General features: G+C 38.8%; 1 protein-coding gene across 1 annotated transcript; it reads left to right on the plus strand.

Moving 5' to 3' along the window:
- Positions 1–312: 312 nt before the first annotated feature.
- Positions 313–14,103, plus strand: LOC124140048 (N-acetylglucosamine-1-phosphodiester alpha-N-acetylglucosaminidase-like). Its single transcript, XM_048384308.1, has 10 exons — positions 313–643; positions 1,430–1,523; positions 2,466–2,636; positions 2,964–2,970; positions 3,087–3,325; positions 4,314–4,442; positions 7,300–7,496; positions 10,830–10,881; positions 11,815–11,918; positions 13,931–14,103. Exons 1-9 carry the CDS (start codon positions 313–315, stop codon positions 11,912–11,914), a joined length of 1,320 nt encoding a protein of 439 aa, XP_048240265.1. The 3' UTR covers positions 11,915–11,918; positions 13,931–14,103.
- Positions 14,104–17,728: the final 3,625 nt, after the last annotated feature.

Consider the following 17,728-nt stretch of genomic DNA (forward strand, 5'->3'; position numbering starts at 1 on the left):
TGATATATAAAACACTGATATTAAAAGGTGAAGGGAAACTCCAGCAACATTTCCATTGGTGGATATCATACATACGACAACATGTTTTTAATCAAGGCTGTTTCGATGTTGTAACCTAAATCCACCTGATAATAACCAATACTAGACATGTACATGTTGTTTATTATTTTTTGCGTGTAAAATGACATACCATGTGCTTATCATCAATTTTCAATCATGTCATTTGGTTTTACTTGCAGTGATAAGACGTTCATTACTAATGGGATAAACTTGTTGCTACAATATATGTTCCGTCCTGGTTCTCACAAAGAGATGCGACAGTGCCAACATATCAAGATTGGAAATCTGACACACTCGAAACATAAGGCAAACATCAGTGTCAACCTAACTTTGCCGCTTGTGGAGTCTCGACATCAACTCAAGAGCATTGGAAAGTATTATTATGACAGGAGAATTGTCAACGTGTTATTTCAGAAAGTAAACAACCCTTTGAAAACGTTTTCGGTTCTTGAGCCGGGTGCTCCTGGGACATGTAGAAAGGGAAGTGCTGAGAGAGTCACGGTGAGGGAGAGTGCCAAACAGAAACATTGTGTTCTGGCTATCAGTGCAGGCTTTTTTAACATAGACACTGGAGAATGTTATGGTAAGTACTGACCAATGCATTTTCTGTTTTGTTTGTTTAACGCTGCCCTCAGAAATACTATATTGCATATGGCGGCGGTGTGTAAGTAAAAGCGTCTGGACCAGGTAATCCATGGCCAGTGATTACTACCACTCCGTCGAGGACGCCATCAACCAAACTTGACAAAGCGGTACATTCACCTTTTAATGGGACCAATACCGACCTGGACGCCACACGGCCCGCTCAAAATTGAATGACACGTTTAAAGGTTTCACAACGTGACGTTAGCATGGGAACAACATGTGTCTATGATTTTATTACAAGAGCGTTGGGTCGTTAACTGCCTTGCTCTGGGTGAAAGATGAGCGCCCACATCATTACTCTGCCACCTCCAAGCTCAAGGCTACCGATCCCAAATGCAGTTGGTTGAAAAACGTTGATGGTGAATTGCACTGTCTAATCACATATCTTCTGCTATCCTGTTGTAGCTGTTTACTTGATGTATCATATTGCTGTGCCGATACCAAATTTTAGAGACGGTAATGTGGGAGATACTGTATATCCTGGCTATAGCCGATTGCCTACTTTCAATAGTCCATGATATTATTTTATGTTATTAATATATATTATTTATTATTTTATGTGATTAATATATATTATTTATCAATATATATTATGCTCTGTCTGTTCCATTATGACTTGTTTAATAAGCAACAAGAACGAAAACGGAACAGAATCGATATAACTGACATTCTACTTAAACGGGGATTAACCCAACTCACTCACTGATTACTGCTTTGTTCACAGGCAACATCTACAGCGATGGGAGACTGGTCAGTGACAGTGGTGGGGTGCAAAATGCTCACTTCGGCATCACTGCAGACGGCTACATCTTCGCAGGGTAAGTCGGGGTCAAGATATTGGAAGTCTTCCCCGCCAGGCGGCCCAACGGGTGTCCCCATTGTCTAAAGCGCCACATTTCCCTATGCAGAGTTGTGTTCCTTTTGCGGTCCAGAAATCTATGATCATGGGTTCAAATCCCGTTTCACCCTGATTATGCTTGATGGTTTGTCAGTACCATAACCGTTATCGTGGCTTTCAGTCAACAAGTGATAAGATCTGAGACCACCATGCCTTCTATCTTTTCTCCCTCATCAAGTTGACTTGCAGTGATATAACTGAAATTATATTCAAATAGTCGTTAAACCAAAGTCATTCACTCACCCAGATACGTATGTTGACAAAAGGGGTTCAGGTACCTGGAAAATATATCTATGGTAATTAGTTCACTGAGAATAATATTTTCGGCGTTAGGCTGATTGGCTTGTGTTGTTTGTAATTGTGTTTATTATCTTAATCTTCATCCATAAATAATCCATTAAATACATAGGTAAAGAAAACAGCATAACATTCAGATGAAATGGTCAGATACCATAGAAAATCCATTCATTTCGTTAAAATGGTATCTAACGAGAATGAGTGTAACATTCTCTATATATATTTGTACATAATACTCTTAATAGAGATTATTAATGCTGATTGTTCAAGTGAATATGACGTCACAATGTCTCATTGTTGCAAATTACGATATGTTGTCATCTACTGTTCATGACGTCATATATTGTTTATATTACGTCATCCAGCAATATGTTGTCTTCACTGACGCTTCCCTGTAGGGTTGACATTTCATGAGTTTATTCATTTTCTCTCTCAAAATGACAATGAGTAATATATGAATAACCAACGAGCTGCGAGGAATTACGCATTATCTATCCCTCGTAAATGAATGCGGCAAGTTCCTCGCCTTTTGGTTATTCTCTATGTATTCTACATCTACGTGCAGGTATCTGTCACAGCAGGATCTGATGACACACCGGTTTACCCAGCTAGTTGGAGGTGTCATATGGCTCCTGAAGGAAGGGGAGATCTATGTTGACGAGAGCATCAAGAACGAGTGTTCGACGCCGACAACAAGCATGTATCCCTACGTCTTTCCTTATTCTACCCTGATGCTGTGAATAGCTGCAAGATTGCTGATGGCGAATGAAGATTATTCGTTTACAGTATCTCAGTCATAAAGTAATCTTTTTTGCTGAGTAGATGTTGAAACGTATATCTTTAAATATAAGATTTAAGGCATAAAAGGTACACCATTCAGATTATAATATACGGCACTTGATTGTATGAAGAAACTCCAACTCAACAAGAATGTCCTGTACTTTTGGAACCACATTTCTATTTTTGATACCATAACTTTAAATGTCATTGGAACACATTGCCCACCATGGTCACCGTGAACATGGTACGAGCTGAACCATACAAAAATAAACTTTCTGAAAAGCCCTGTGGTTAGCGACACGGCACAAGAAGGGGATAAGAGTTTGATCAGTTTATTTCTTGACAAAATGCTTAATACACCAACAATTCGTATTTGGTTAGATTTATTGTAAAAAATTGTAAATAGTGCCACACAAATACTCTTGCGATACCAGAGACAATGTATGTTATTTTCTCCTTCTCTGAAAAACTCACAATCATATATCCTCACTTCAAAAGGATGGATCACATTAACCTGAAAAAATTCCTGATTTTAGTAACACTAAGAGAGTTTGCTTCAATCCAAAAATCTCGAGTTGCTGTCGGTCATGACAAAGACGGCCGCATCCTTATTGCCCATGTCGATGTGGCGAAGGGGAATACCGGGTAAGTTCAGTGACGCTTTTTATAAGTATTAAGTTCATTATGATATTTTCACCTACACCAATCTTGCTTCCAATTCGCATCCCACATGTAAGGCTTAAGTCGTCTCATTGTAGCTGTACCCATGATACAAAAACTATGCAAGGTTGTTAATTCATAGGTTTATGCAATTATTTAAAAAAAACAAAAAACATTTACACAAGAATGAAATTCCCTCCACCCCTGCCCATGTGTCTGATATAAAGTTATGAACCTATTCTGAAGTTAAAGCAAAATATCTCTGACTCTGGGTTATACAGAAAGATAAAGTAACTGGTCACGTTATTCCGACTAGCGAAACTATCGACAGATCAGCATGCGCGCACGCCCTTCATTATCCCGACCAAGACACCCATCCATGCATATTGTCAATGCAACTATATCAGTATATTGTTACAGACCAATCCTCGACCATCCAGTGTGTCATATCTCCATTCTATCATGACATGTACCCTTGACCCATTCGCGACCAGAACTTCGTTTCGAATAACATGACGTTAATATTAGACGTCCATGAAAAGCAATTACACTAGTGCTACTGTTCTGTCGTGATTGAAACAAACAGCCATATCACCAGCACTGGACTCAACTCAAATTCAAGCGGAATGACTTGTTCCAAAAAGGACCAATTTGACCAGTCAAAGTACCAAGGATAAGATTTATTTTTCCAATAGTGACTTTATAAAACTATTTAGATTCGACTGTTAATCTATCCCGAACGTGTGGTCAGAAAAGGCAATTAGAATTGTCTGTTGAAATCCAGCTCTTGAGCAAATGAAAACTTGTGCTAAGTTAATGATAAGACTTAAAAAAACAAAGCTTTGATGTGGCCAGGCAACCAGGCAAAACAATATGGAGATAAATACACAGGATAATAGAGGATAGGTCACTTCTAGTTTTAACTATTTCAATAAACCAAACTGAAAAGTGATATTTACTTTTATTTTAAAAGAGTTGACCTCCACGAGATGGCATCCATATTGCTTGACCTTGGCTTTGTCAATGCCATTAACCTTGACAGTGGAGGTTCGGCCACAACAGTTATAAACGGTACACTCGTCAGCCATCCGTCAGATGAATGGTGAGGGCATCCCAGTGTTATCTTTTGTCTAAATCATACTGCTTTGGAGACTTTTGTTGGTGGTCTATTGTACGCATATTACCGTCAAAATTCCAAGATCTCATTTTATGTTCAATGATCAATTTTAATTTGAATCAAAACTCTACACCTGTTCTTTCAACTGTTCACATGTTCGATGTACCCTTAACAATGTGCATGTAATGCGTATATATATGTGCTACTTCTAACTCCAACCGACTCCATCAGCTATCCATATGTGGACATTGGTGTCGGCTTTGGAGGAAACTTATCTGTCATTTTCTGGAGAGCCTCGAAGAGCGTCTGGTCAGTGCAACTGACACCACGAAGGGAATTGTTGATAAAATACATCATGTGATAATGGATTCTCGACGACCACACGTCACATAGCCAGTACAGAAGGCATATCTCATGAGAGAATTTAGAACATTCTGATGAATGAACTGGGCATGACAAAAGTTTCAGAACGATGGTTTCCAAGGCATCCGACTCCTGATGTAGACACGTTCCGTGTTCATCATCTCTCGTGAAAATTTACGTCGTTTTGAAGCAGACATGGCTGATTTTGTTCAGCGATATGAAACCATTTATGAGTCTTGGGTTTACGCTGACTGCACGAGTTTTAACAACAGTCCAAGCAGTGGAAACACGTAACACCCCCTCCGACGAAGAAGGCAAAGTCTGTTCCATCAACTGGTGATGGCTTCGGATTTCCGTGATTCCAAAGGAATCCTACTTGTGGACTCCGTCCCGAAAGGTTAGATCATAATTAAATATTATGATACAAGCGAAAACATCTGCGCAAGAATATCATGATCACGGCTAAACACCGTGGACAATTCACTAAAGGTGTCCACAATGCATGACAATGGCTTTGAACTCATTGCATGCGCACATCCACCACATTCACCAGATTTGTACCTTCAAATTGCAACCTTTTCCCTGCGCGAAGGGAGAACTGCAAGCAAACTTTATGATGATGACGTTTTTATACAACCAGGAGGACTAATTGTAATAAAGAAGTTGCATATCCATATATCTTATCCTTACTGAACCACCTATGGGATCCAGGCTCTCCAGCATCGTCCAAACTTGGCAGCAGTGCGTGGATCTCGGAGGGGATTATGTAGAAAAAGATTAGCAACCAACTCCATCAACGCAGTGTAACATTCATTCAAGTCTCTTTAATCCGACACTCGTTAACCCGACAATCGGCTTTATCCGACACTAATTATGGGAACCGATTAAATGAGTTTTATGTAGACATGTTAATTCAATAGTCTTGTACTCTGACTCCGTCGTCAGGTTTAGAATGTCTGAGCCACCCGTCGTAGGTTAGCGTTTTACTCGGTGAAGAGCATAAACTATTTTCAAGATTAATCTCTGACACACACACACATACACACACACACACACACACACACACACACATATATATATATATATATACCAGTATATACTCTTCAAAAACGCTATACGGATATGTGTGGCTATAAAAGCAACATAAGCGACATAAGCGGACCAAGGGGTGAAAGATAAAGAGGTATAATTAGTCGGGGAAAACGGACCCAGTGCATTAACAAAAGGGCCAAGGAGCTGCACGTACCGAACGTGCAGCAGGACTATGAGCGGTATTGAAATGCAGGGCTTTTGATTGCCTGGCATCAGCGTCAGTCGAACAGTGACAGTTCAACAACATGCCAGGATTAACAGAAGTGCAAAGAAATAACATCATAGGACGCTTGCAGACAGGGGAATCCTGATCACCGGTAGCCAGGGTTTTCAATGAATCGCATAGCACCATCACAGGGCTATGGGATCGGTTTCAACAGCATGGGTCAACACGTGATCGGCCAAGTTCGGGACGACCAAGGGTACCCATCTCCACAACATTTTGGCTCAATTCCTTGTACGGTTCCTCGTATAAATGTATGTTCCTACCTCGCACAAATCTGGCTTTGCGTTTCTTTTTTTTGAAGAGTATACACTTTTTCTAGATCTTGTGTCTCTACCCCAGAGGAATCTTAAGCCGATTCATGGGTAGCGAAACTCAGGTTTCGTAAGTAAGTGATTATATACAGGGTTCTTTTGAACTTGTACTGACTTTCTCTGCTTGTATTGAAAAAAAAACTAAGTAACTGGGGTTTCCAATACTCAGTTTTTCTAGCAATCCGTGGATAGCCAACGTTCCCGTGATTTTCCAGATTTTCGGGAATTTTAGTAGCTCCGTGACAATACATATTGCAAATTTGCCATGCACGAATGCATATTATGTATATACTTTGACATCCATCCACAATTATGTTAGTCTTTAGTGAGAGGAATGTATGTTGTTAGAAGTTGGAATGATTTCGTTTGCTCATCAGTGTATATGAAAAAATAAATCTTAATTTAATCTTCATTCAAGCAATATTCCTGTCTAGACATAACAGGGGCTTGAAGGATTAATGACAACAGACTACTCGATAACAGTGTTACATGTAACACGTAAATGCCCTTTCCTTAGAAATCAATGATTCAGATTGAATTATGATGTCGGAGTATTTTGGTGTTGCCACTCTGAAGGAGGAAAATCGATGTAATTTCAGTCGGATTTTGATTTAACCTATGACCAATAAAACTAATCAATCAAAACTGTTTTGTGATCATCAGGTCAATGCAGAGAGCTTGTATTCAAACTTTTCTAATGATTCTACTGAAGGATCGGTTCTGTTTCATGTTTTCATAGCTATTATCCAATGGATTACCTCACTCACACACTCACTCAATATCTCACTCACTCAGTTTTTCTCTCGGTATTCTACACACTCATCGCCTCTTTATTCGTCTCTTCATTCAGCCCTGACAAAATATTCAACTGTGAGCGCCAGGTGACCACCATCCTGTGTGTACATGAGCCAGAGTGTGACCCGGGTGACTGTTCAGGGCATGGGACCTGTGAGATGGGAGTGTGTGAATGCTCAGATCACAGGTCAGGGCCAGCGTGTGACATCCAGCAGTGTTCACCGAAATGCAACCAACACGGATCAACATCAGGTCCGGTTGTTATTACTATACCCCAAAAGTTTGATTTTGAACACAGCAATAATGTGTATACAATCATCTTAGTTTATATTTGACACAAGTATCAACATAGTACCATGTTTCATCCAAAAATATCGACACTGCTTTGTTTGTGTGTTTTTGTTTAGAAATCTTACTTTATGTGTTTCCTGGAAACATTTTTTCTTATATTATTCTTTATTAATAAGCAACTCTCCAACAAAAAACTCAATCTACAAACTACCAAACGCACAATCAAATACATATCCCTAGTACGTCATTCCTATACAACATGAAATTGACAGGGTATTGAGTTGCTGGAGTAAAAGAGAGTTTTCATTTTGCATGCATGCACATTGTAAAGCCCTTTGGAGTGAACATGTGTGCTTCAATCAGACTAATTGCGCAAGGTGCTTGAACAGTTGGTTAGTGAGTGACGGGTAATATTTTAGCTTTACAGTTGAATAGGAGTTTGTGTCTGAATATCTTCTGGGTTTTTTAACATGTTTCTGTCGTTTGAATACTTGTCAGTCCAAATAGTCTACTTATTAGTAAGCCGTCGAGTTATAAACAAGTCATACAATGCAAAGACTATAGTGTGACACATATTACATGACATACACTGTGTCAGATCCCTTTGAAACCCATATAAGTTTAGGTGTCATCACAAAAGATAAGAAATGATAAGTCCTGACTTGACGACCAAGGGTGGAGGTAAGTGATGACGTCACGAATCTGTTCCTAAGGTGCAAAAACCAAAGGAAGAGGTACGCGTTCGGCCTGGTCAAAGGTTGCTTCTTGGCCTGTCCCTGGCACTGCCAGTTTGGCGGAAAGGAGTCATCAGTCTTATGATGGAACAGCGTGCACAACCTAATTAGGTTTTTGCCGTATTGCTTAGGGTAGACCCCATCTGTACAATGGCTCTAAGGTCATAATCTTGGCATCATTGTTATGATCGTTTGTTAATTTCTATGCTAAATGTCGATAATACATTGCTTTTATACCCTTATACCAATTGGGATATATATCTAAGTCTTTGACATTCACATGTCATCTTAAACTAGAAAGTAATATATCATACGACACTATATCTGTCAATTTGTTATCTATATATAGTATCCAATATGTCGGAACGTTCACTACGGAACGTTCACTATGTCGTTCTTCCTTGCGCATTTTCTGAAAAATGCTAAACAATTCTTGGAGATTTTTTGGCCGCGTTTCAGAATGATCACTGATCAATGCTACAGGTTCCCATGATCACGAATGTGCATATCTTTGCAAATGAGTTCTCCGAGTTAATATCCGATGTTTAGGTTGAAAAATCATTCCACGGATAGTGGCTAAGTAAAATGTCACAAACAGTTACAGTTACTATGAACCTGATTTTGAGAGGTCAGTTATATTATTTTTGCTAAAATGACTCCAGATGACATCAAAGAAATGCGACAAAACCCTTTCCATATTCAAAATAAATTTCTGACAAAAACAGACTCGATTGAACTTTTTCGACCATATCATGAGCATGTGTTTATGAATCACTCACTTACACATTAAAAGAGGTTGTTACTGGGAAGTAATGACGTTCTATCCATATGTATATGTGCACAAATGTCTTTCAGATTTGTAATTGGGTTTTTGAGTTGTGGAAATCTGCAAATGTATATCTCACCATTATATCAATTACTCTTTGGTGTTCATACACATTCAAATATTTGTAGCACCTCTCCTTTATTTTGTTATGTTCCAAAAATCCATGTTTTTTGGGAAATATCTACTAGTGACACTGGTCCGCTGTTTATAATATCAGAGTTACCAACGAACTTTGATGACAGAACAATGTATATTTCTCCAGATGGCTCCACAATGACTGGGGCATATCATACCATGCAAAGAAAGAGAGGAAGCAATTGATCATGAAAGGACAATCAAATAGCTATTGCCATGGATTTCGCTTTCCGTATTTCAATCAGACAAGGTGACTTTAAAATCGAAAACAAATATGTTTCTTCACAAATAAATACCGGAAACGATTTTAGAAAATGCCTTTTTTCAATATGCAGGTATAAATATTACAGATGTCTCTTGTGAAAATGGCTGTTGTGGCATCAACTGCACACTACCCTATTCTGCAGGGAAGTCCCTGTACGGTGTCAACTGTTCCATACAGAATGGAGGATTGTGTGACTCGGTCACTGGGCACTGTGATTGCTCAGTGGGATTCTCAGGGAGGTTCTGTCAGTTAAGTTCGTTTATATGAGACACTGGTACAGTGATTGTTCAATGCGATTCTCAGGGAAGTTCTGCTAATTATGTACGTGTATATGAGACACTGGTACAGTGATTGCTCAGTGGGATTCTCAGGGAATTTCTGTCAGTTAGGTACGTGTATATGAGACACTGGTACAGTGATTGTTCAATGGGATTCTCAGGGAAGTCCCGTCGGGATGATATATGTGAGTAATTAAGCAATGTGATCATTTTCTGGGAATACTGTTTTGAAAGTTCTATCAATGAGGTACATTTGTCGATGTGTGTGAGGCGCTGGGATTATCAGGGACGTTCTGTAAGTTGGGTTGGTACATGTGAGTAACATGACGCTGGAATTGTTCACCGTGCATAAGAGGGAAGTTCTGTCGGTGAGATAGGTGGATGTAAGTAAATGGGCACCGTCATTTTTCACCGTCATTATCAGGGAAATTCTGTCGGTGATATAGGTGCATGTTAGTCGGTGGGCGCTGTCATTATTCTGTGGGATTATGTCGGGGAGATTGGTACATGTGAATCACTGGTTACTGTCATTGTTCTGCGAGATTATGTCGGGGAGATAGGTACATGTGAATCACTGGTTACTGTCATTGTTCCGCAGGATTATGTCGGGGATATAGGTACATGTGAATCGCTGGGCGCTGTCATTGTTCTGCGGGATTATGTTGGGGAGATAGGTCATGTGAATCGCTTGGCGCTGTCATTGTTAACGGGTAATGTGCAGGTCGTGGTAGGAAGTCAGCAGGAGTTTGACGACTCTGGTCTGTGATGCAGATGTAATATACGAGGGAGAAGACATATTATATTGAAGTGTGACAATGCGTCAAACTGTCTCACTTCATCATTCCATGACAATATTACACGAACCTGATACACTACGTAACTAAAAGGTTTCGAACAAAGATTTTGAAGTAATTATTATTAGCTAGTAAGGGTGTTTTTAACAATATACTAGCAGTCTGTATTTGGTATAAGTACCTGCATGAGAATGTAGTTGTATCATCTATGAAATCTTCAAGGAAGGGTTGCTAATTTACTCTGTTTGGTGTTTTTTTGCAGCTGGTGCAGCACAAGAGCTGTTGAAGTCCCAACACCAGTCAGACCAGTACAGGTAGGAGAGTCAGACCTCACGGTACACCTGGCATGGTCGAATCACCACTGGTAGGAACATAAACACACACAGTAAACCTGACACAGACAGGTCAATACAGATGGGCACGTCAGTGCTCACAATGCACATGTCACAGTCTGAGGATGACATCGCCATCTGAAAGAAGAAGAAAGTCATAACAGACACTGTTTGTGGCAGCAAATGTTTCTGATTGTGATATATTTCGCTTGACAGATTGTCACATGACCACCTTGTTAAGTTCTATATCGAAACTTTTGTTATAGTTTACGAACGCTACCCTCAACGGGACAGGTTGAAAAGGATAAAAACTTAATTCCTTAGGTTTTGAGTCATACAATGATTCTTCTTCTTTTGGTGTGTCAATATCATATATTTGAATGTTATGCATTTGGACATTGTCTTGTACCCTGTGAACCATAACATGGTCCCTCTTCGTTGGTGTGTGAACGACGTACAATATTTCTTCTCCTTTGGCGTGTGAACGGCACAATTGTCCTCCTTTGGTGTTAATATAACGGTTTTGTGCTTCCTCTGTAGCGAGTAAATGTCATACACTGATTATTCTCTTTTGGCGTGTATGTCATGCAAAGGCCCGTTTCCTTTGATGTGTGAATCTCATTCATTTAGGACCCTGTCGTGTGAATGTCATAAAATGGTTCTTCGTCTTTCGTGTGTTATATAATTGTAATACAATGACCTTCTGCTTCGGTATGTCAACCATACAATGGTCATTCTCCTTTCGTGTGTGAATGACATACAATAGTTCTTCTCCTTTGGTGTGTGAATCATACAATGGTCCTCCTTTGGTGTGTTAATGGCATACTGTGTCCCTTATCCTTTGGCGTGATAATGTATTTTTTTTTTTCGTTAAGCCTGTATCTGATAATTAACGAAGAGAAGTACTATTTTCAGATCATATTGGTTACTCTCCGTCGTCCTGGGTATTATCGCGGCTGTGAGCATCATCATTAACATCCTACTCCTCTTCATCCACCTTGACGTGCAGCGATGATACGGTAATTATATGAGGCTGTTAAGAAGGTTTGTCTTCCCCATTTCCAGAGACACAGCTACACCGGTTCAGATGAGTGACGGGGCACATATGACTTTGTCTTAGGTGCCGCAATTTTGTGCCGAGTTGCGTCCCTTGGGCATGCCAGATTACTGTGAATGTGGGTTCGAATCCCGGTCCGATAAATTTTCTAGGTTTGTCCGCGTTCATGGGTTTCACCAATGTGGGAAAAGACATGCATCACTCAAACGTTAAGCTGACACGCCGTGATATAACTGGAATAATGTTCAAAGCGGAGTTAAACTTAACTCACTCAGAGGGAAGAGAAAAATGGAAAACTGATCACCTCTGATATATCACTTGAGTAAGATCAAACAATCTCCCCAAGGAGACCATTGTAACGTCACTGGTTACCCCGAAGCTGGTAAGATGTACTGTTTACACTCACGTCACTGCTCATTTAAGAAATATAGTTTGCTCTACCTCTACAGTTTTGCCCCAAGTTATTGTAAATATAATCACGGGGGCGCTTTGACTTTATAATACACATGGGATTACAGCAAACTTTATTACTTTTGTAAGGTGCCTAATTTAAGGCTAAACGTGTATGTTGCTGGACATGGATTTAAAATCAAATATGTGAAACCTAAGGCCGTTAATCGCCGTAACACCCTTGAACAGGGCTTACTGACGGGTTGTTCCTTCTATTTGCCTGCCTGTTAGGCACTAGATGTTTTAGATGATGTTGATTTGATTTCCTGTTTTCGATTTCCGAGACATGTCATCATGGAAGTAGTATATGAACAGCTCTCTCGACGTTCACTGTCTGTACAGGACTTTGCAAAAGGGGTCTTTATAGCGTGATCGGTGATATTCACACAGTAAGCAGGTCAAATACTTTCATAACAATTATAAAATGTAACGAAATTTATTGAAATTTTCCATTTGTTTCGTAATACTGAAACTTAGATTACTTACTAGCTGATTCTGGAATACAGCACTGTTTCTCCGTAAGAGACATTTGCGAGGTGCACATGTATTTCAGTACATAATAAATATTAGTTATGATTGTTAATGATTGTTAAGTTTGACACATGTATCATCTGCTGAGTGTGTGATTATCCAAAATCATATTCAGCAATAAGTAGGATTTAGGATTAATTTAATTCAGCTTTATCACGTGACTCGAAGAGTTTTATGGGGCCGAGCTATCACATGTAAACATAGCCGAGGTTCTATGTCACTGGTTATTGTAAGTTGCAACATGAAACGGAGTGCTTACCGAGCGAATTTCACCATATGATAACGAAACCGACGTAGAGCGACGGCTTAGGGCTTGAAATGGCATCGCCATGGGACCAACAAGGCGCAGGAAGAGCAACAGCAGTCGTTTTGTTTGACTGTAGTGTGTTGCTAAATGCCCTCCACTAAGCAACATCTGTATATGTGGTCATAAAACGTTTCCAGGAGTGTAGCCAGAGATAGATACAATTCATAGGGAACCAACGCCCGGCTAGGACAAATGGTATTCAAATATCAAAGTTACAAGAAAATATTTCACAGGTCAATAATTGGTATGCATGGTTGTTCCATCTTGCATGCCAAGAATGATGAAAGAGGTTACCAAGGGTACATTAGATCGCAGGGAAGGTGAATTACCCGCGTCATAACGTCAGTCCATTCGCACTCAAAACGTGTTTTTTATCGGAAGAAAAAGTATTGCCTTTCATCTTGCAGCAAAGCACCCGAGAACAATGTTTACAATCTGCACATGTAGGAAGAATGATGGTGTTGGATGATAAATAAAACTGACCCTCGTGTCTTTTGAAATAAAACCTATCGACGCCTGTCGAGATTTTTCATATCAAAAGACACTCGGGTGATATTCTCTTGGTAATTGTGTGGAGGAGGTCATGAAAGTTGATGATGAATGTGATATGGAACAGGGATATTGTGTATTTATATATTTGCAGATCGTAATGCTAGTATTAACATGACTGACTAATTTAACTACAGGTACTGGTACACAGCAGCAACATACCTACAACTACATCAAGACAACACCTTAACCAGATGTTCCGACACACAGCAATGCAACTACAGGTTCAAGTTTACAGCAACAACTCAACTACAGGCACACATCGCGAGCTCTGTGTCTATAAGTGAGTGAGTGAATGAGTTGGGTTTTACGCCGCTTTTAACAGTATTCCAGTTATATCGCGGCGTGTCAGCTTAATGTGGGAGGAAAGCCCGAAGTGATGCAGGTTTCAGACGTTTACCACTTCGGTGAAACCCACGAGCACGGGTATGGTGCTGACAAACCTAGAAACATAATTGGGGCGAACAGGGATTCGAACCCACAATCATAGGTTTCTCGCGTGCCCATGGGTCGCAACTCTGCACAGCGAATCGCGGCGCCTTAGACGACTGAGCCACCCTGCCCCCTGTGTCTATAAACCTGAGAGACATGAAAAATTCTATCAAGAAGTAACCAACATATATCGACAGAACACTGGAAGTCTATCGAACGTATATAATTCTGATGGGTTATCGGCAGCCATTGTTACTTATAGATGCGTAGGCTATCGATAGATCGATGTTTTCATACACAAGACTTTTTGAGTGAAAAGAAATGTTAAGGTATCAAATGGAATTAGATGACTGATTTCATAATCTTATTTGTAACGATCAGAATCAAGCGTTTTCCACTTTCGTGGTAGAATATACAAATAGATTACCTCAAATGTCAAAACACAGAAAGTTTATCTCCTAAGTGTGTCTGTGACTTAAGTGTTAAGGGGTATTCCTGTGACTGCACTTGTCATCCTTTGATCATATTATATCCTATTAAAATGAATTCAATGTAAAAACACAATGAATTCCATCACTTCATTGCTCTATTCTCAGTGTTCAACTTTCGAACTATAATGCCAAGATGGATACGTGTACATGACGGTGACCCATCAATAGTTGTGCTGAGTTCACTTTCAACTTAGAGTTTCTATTCTGGTGAATTGATGTTTTTCCTGGCTCGTTTCATTTTAACGAGGGAGCTTGTATCTTATGGCCTCACGCCATATGTCTAATAGATCATATCTCTACAAAGTCGAATATTGTACACTGTTTGTGATTCATCAGCTACAAAGTCTCGCATTATTAGTGAGTTTTAGCTTGACGATTCTCAAAATTCCCTTCGTGACAGTGACAAGAAGCCCGTTACTAATTAAATGACTTGCACGTGAAAACTGCTTTTCAGTTTCCCAAGAAAATGAATCAAGCAAAGACAATAAAACTGTTTTGTAACACATTATCATGCAGAATACAGAACAAATCGACTTTCATTTCCATGTTTCAGTGCATCCACTTTCCACCCTCAAATATATTCTTGAAAATATTGCTACTAATAGTTAGAAAATATATATTGGTAAGTGTTAGACGTATTTCCTCAATTGTAGCATCAACTATGATATACCTACCTGTAATATTTTAATGCAATGAATTTTAATTACAAGATTTATTACAAGACTCCTCTAGCGTGTTATATGTATGAGGCAATAATGCAATCTAAACACCACTGAAGTGTCATTGTCATTTGATTTTTGCTGCTATTTGATTTTTGCTGCTATCCAAATATGTGTTTTCCCCCATATATTCATAATTTCATTTGGTTATTCATTTTGTGGTTAAAAGGTACGTGGATATAACATATAGAAAGGCTTGTGTAGCATTACGTATTTCGTGGTCATTAAATTGAGGCTACATAAAATGCTCCTGTACCTACTGATATGACATTATTATTTTGTGAAACAGCAAATAACAAGTAAACAAAACTTTATTGATGACTTCGTGACTTTGATAACTATGATATACCTACCTGTAATATTTTAATGCAATGAATTTTAATTACAAGATTGCAACTCTTCTAGGGTGTTATATGTATGAGGCAATTATGCAATGTTAACACCACTAAACAAAACTTTATTGATTACTTCGTCTGGGTTAGTGCATTTAGCGACGTTTCGATGAAGATTCTAACACCGTTAAGAAGCTTGATAACGGTGTAAGAATCGATATCGAAACTATCTTCATCGAAACGTCGCTAATTGCAATAAACTAGAAGTTGTTATTCATATAGCTTTTTATACGTTCTTATTTACTCATCAAATATAATGCAAATCAAAAGTTTAATGAATAACGAAACAATTAACGTTAGCAGCCAGATGTGCATACACATTAAGGACTGCGTGACCTACACACATATCCACATTATGATAACTATGATATACCTACCTGTAATATTTTAATGCAATGAATTTTAATTACAAGATTGTTTTACCACCTACATTGCAAATCTTCTAGCGTGTTATATGTATGAGGCAATTATGCAATCTAAACACCACTGATATGACATAGTTTTTTTTGTGAAACAACAAATAACAAGTAAACAAAACTTTATTGATGACTTCGTCTGGGTTAGTGCATTTAGCGACGTTTCGATGTAGATTCTAACACCGTTAAGAAGCTTGATAACGGTGTAAGAATCGATATCGAAACTATCTACATCGAAACGTCGCTGGATGCAATAAACTAGAAGTTGTTATTTATATAGCTTTTATACGTTCTTATTTATTCATCAAATAGAATGCAAATCAAAAGTCTAATGAATAACGAAACAATTAACGGTAGCAGCCAGATGTGCACGCACATTATGGACTGCGTGACCTACACACATATCCACATTATGATAACTATGATATACCTACCTGTAATATTTTAATGCAATGAATTTAAATTACAAGGTTATTTTTACCACATAGATTGCAACTCCTCTGGCGTGTTATATGTATGAGGCAATTATGCAATCTAAACACCACTGATGTGTCATTGTCATTTGATTTTTGCTACAACTGACGGTGACCCATCAATAGTTGTTATTTCGATAAGGAATTTATGTATGATGTGTTGGCAGTTTGTAGTAATCTGTAAACATCTTAGGACAATACCTCATTAACTTAGGAAATTACTTAATTACTTAATTCATATCATCAACTTGGAATATTTCATCCAAATTATGATAAGAGATGCTATGATACTAAGCATGTCTGTAATATAAGTACAACAAACAATTATGGCTTATTAATCTATCAAATAACAGAAACGTGTCCTATAAGAATTGATTTAAGTTTCATGTTCTTTTGGCAAATTGCAGTTTCTACCTGGTTTATCGTCCTGCTTTTTCTGCTGGTGGATATTTTGTCCCCAAGACATATCTTTCGTTTGGTAGCATGTAACAAAACTGTTGAACGAACAAAAAAGAAACCTTTTGGGCCGAGACAGTAAAACTAACAACTAAAAACGTCGTATATGGCATTGAATGTACCCTCCGTGGATTGAATTTTGTTTGAGAGACACAACATAAATTATCAACACGAGTCAGCTATCATAGATCGGGCGTCAACAGAAATATTTCCAATTGAAAATAACTCCATCCTTTGCATGAAAGATAGAATTTTAAAGAAAATATACCATAGATCTAATCATCTTAAATTCAATCGATCGCCCTTGTTGAAGGACCAGAGAAAATCATTGGATTCGACTACAGCAATGCCATATTGATGTAATGACAAATTAAAAGACGTTGGCAGTCTTTCTAACCAACGAACTGCAAACGTCCATGTATTGAGTCTGTTTCTGACATCCCAAAGACGTCGTCTTAGCCATAGTCGCATGAAAGGACGAACGCCAAATGATACCATACATTTGAAAGATTTGTTCCAGAACCAGACTTTACTCTGTGTCATTGAAAGAAAGTAA

Source organism: Haliotis rufescens, unplaced genomic scaffold (assembly GCF_023055435.1).
Source record: "Haliotis rufescens isolate VD_foot unplaced genomic scaffold, xgHalRufe1.0.p SCAF_5, whole genome shotgun sequence".
Taxonomy (NCBI): Eukaryota; Metazoa; Mollusca; class Gastropoda; order Lepetellida; family Haliotidae; genus Haliotis; species Haliotis rufescens.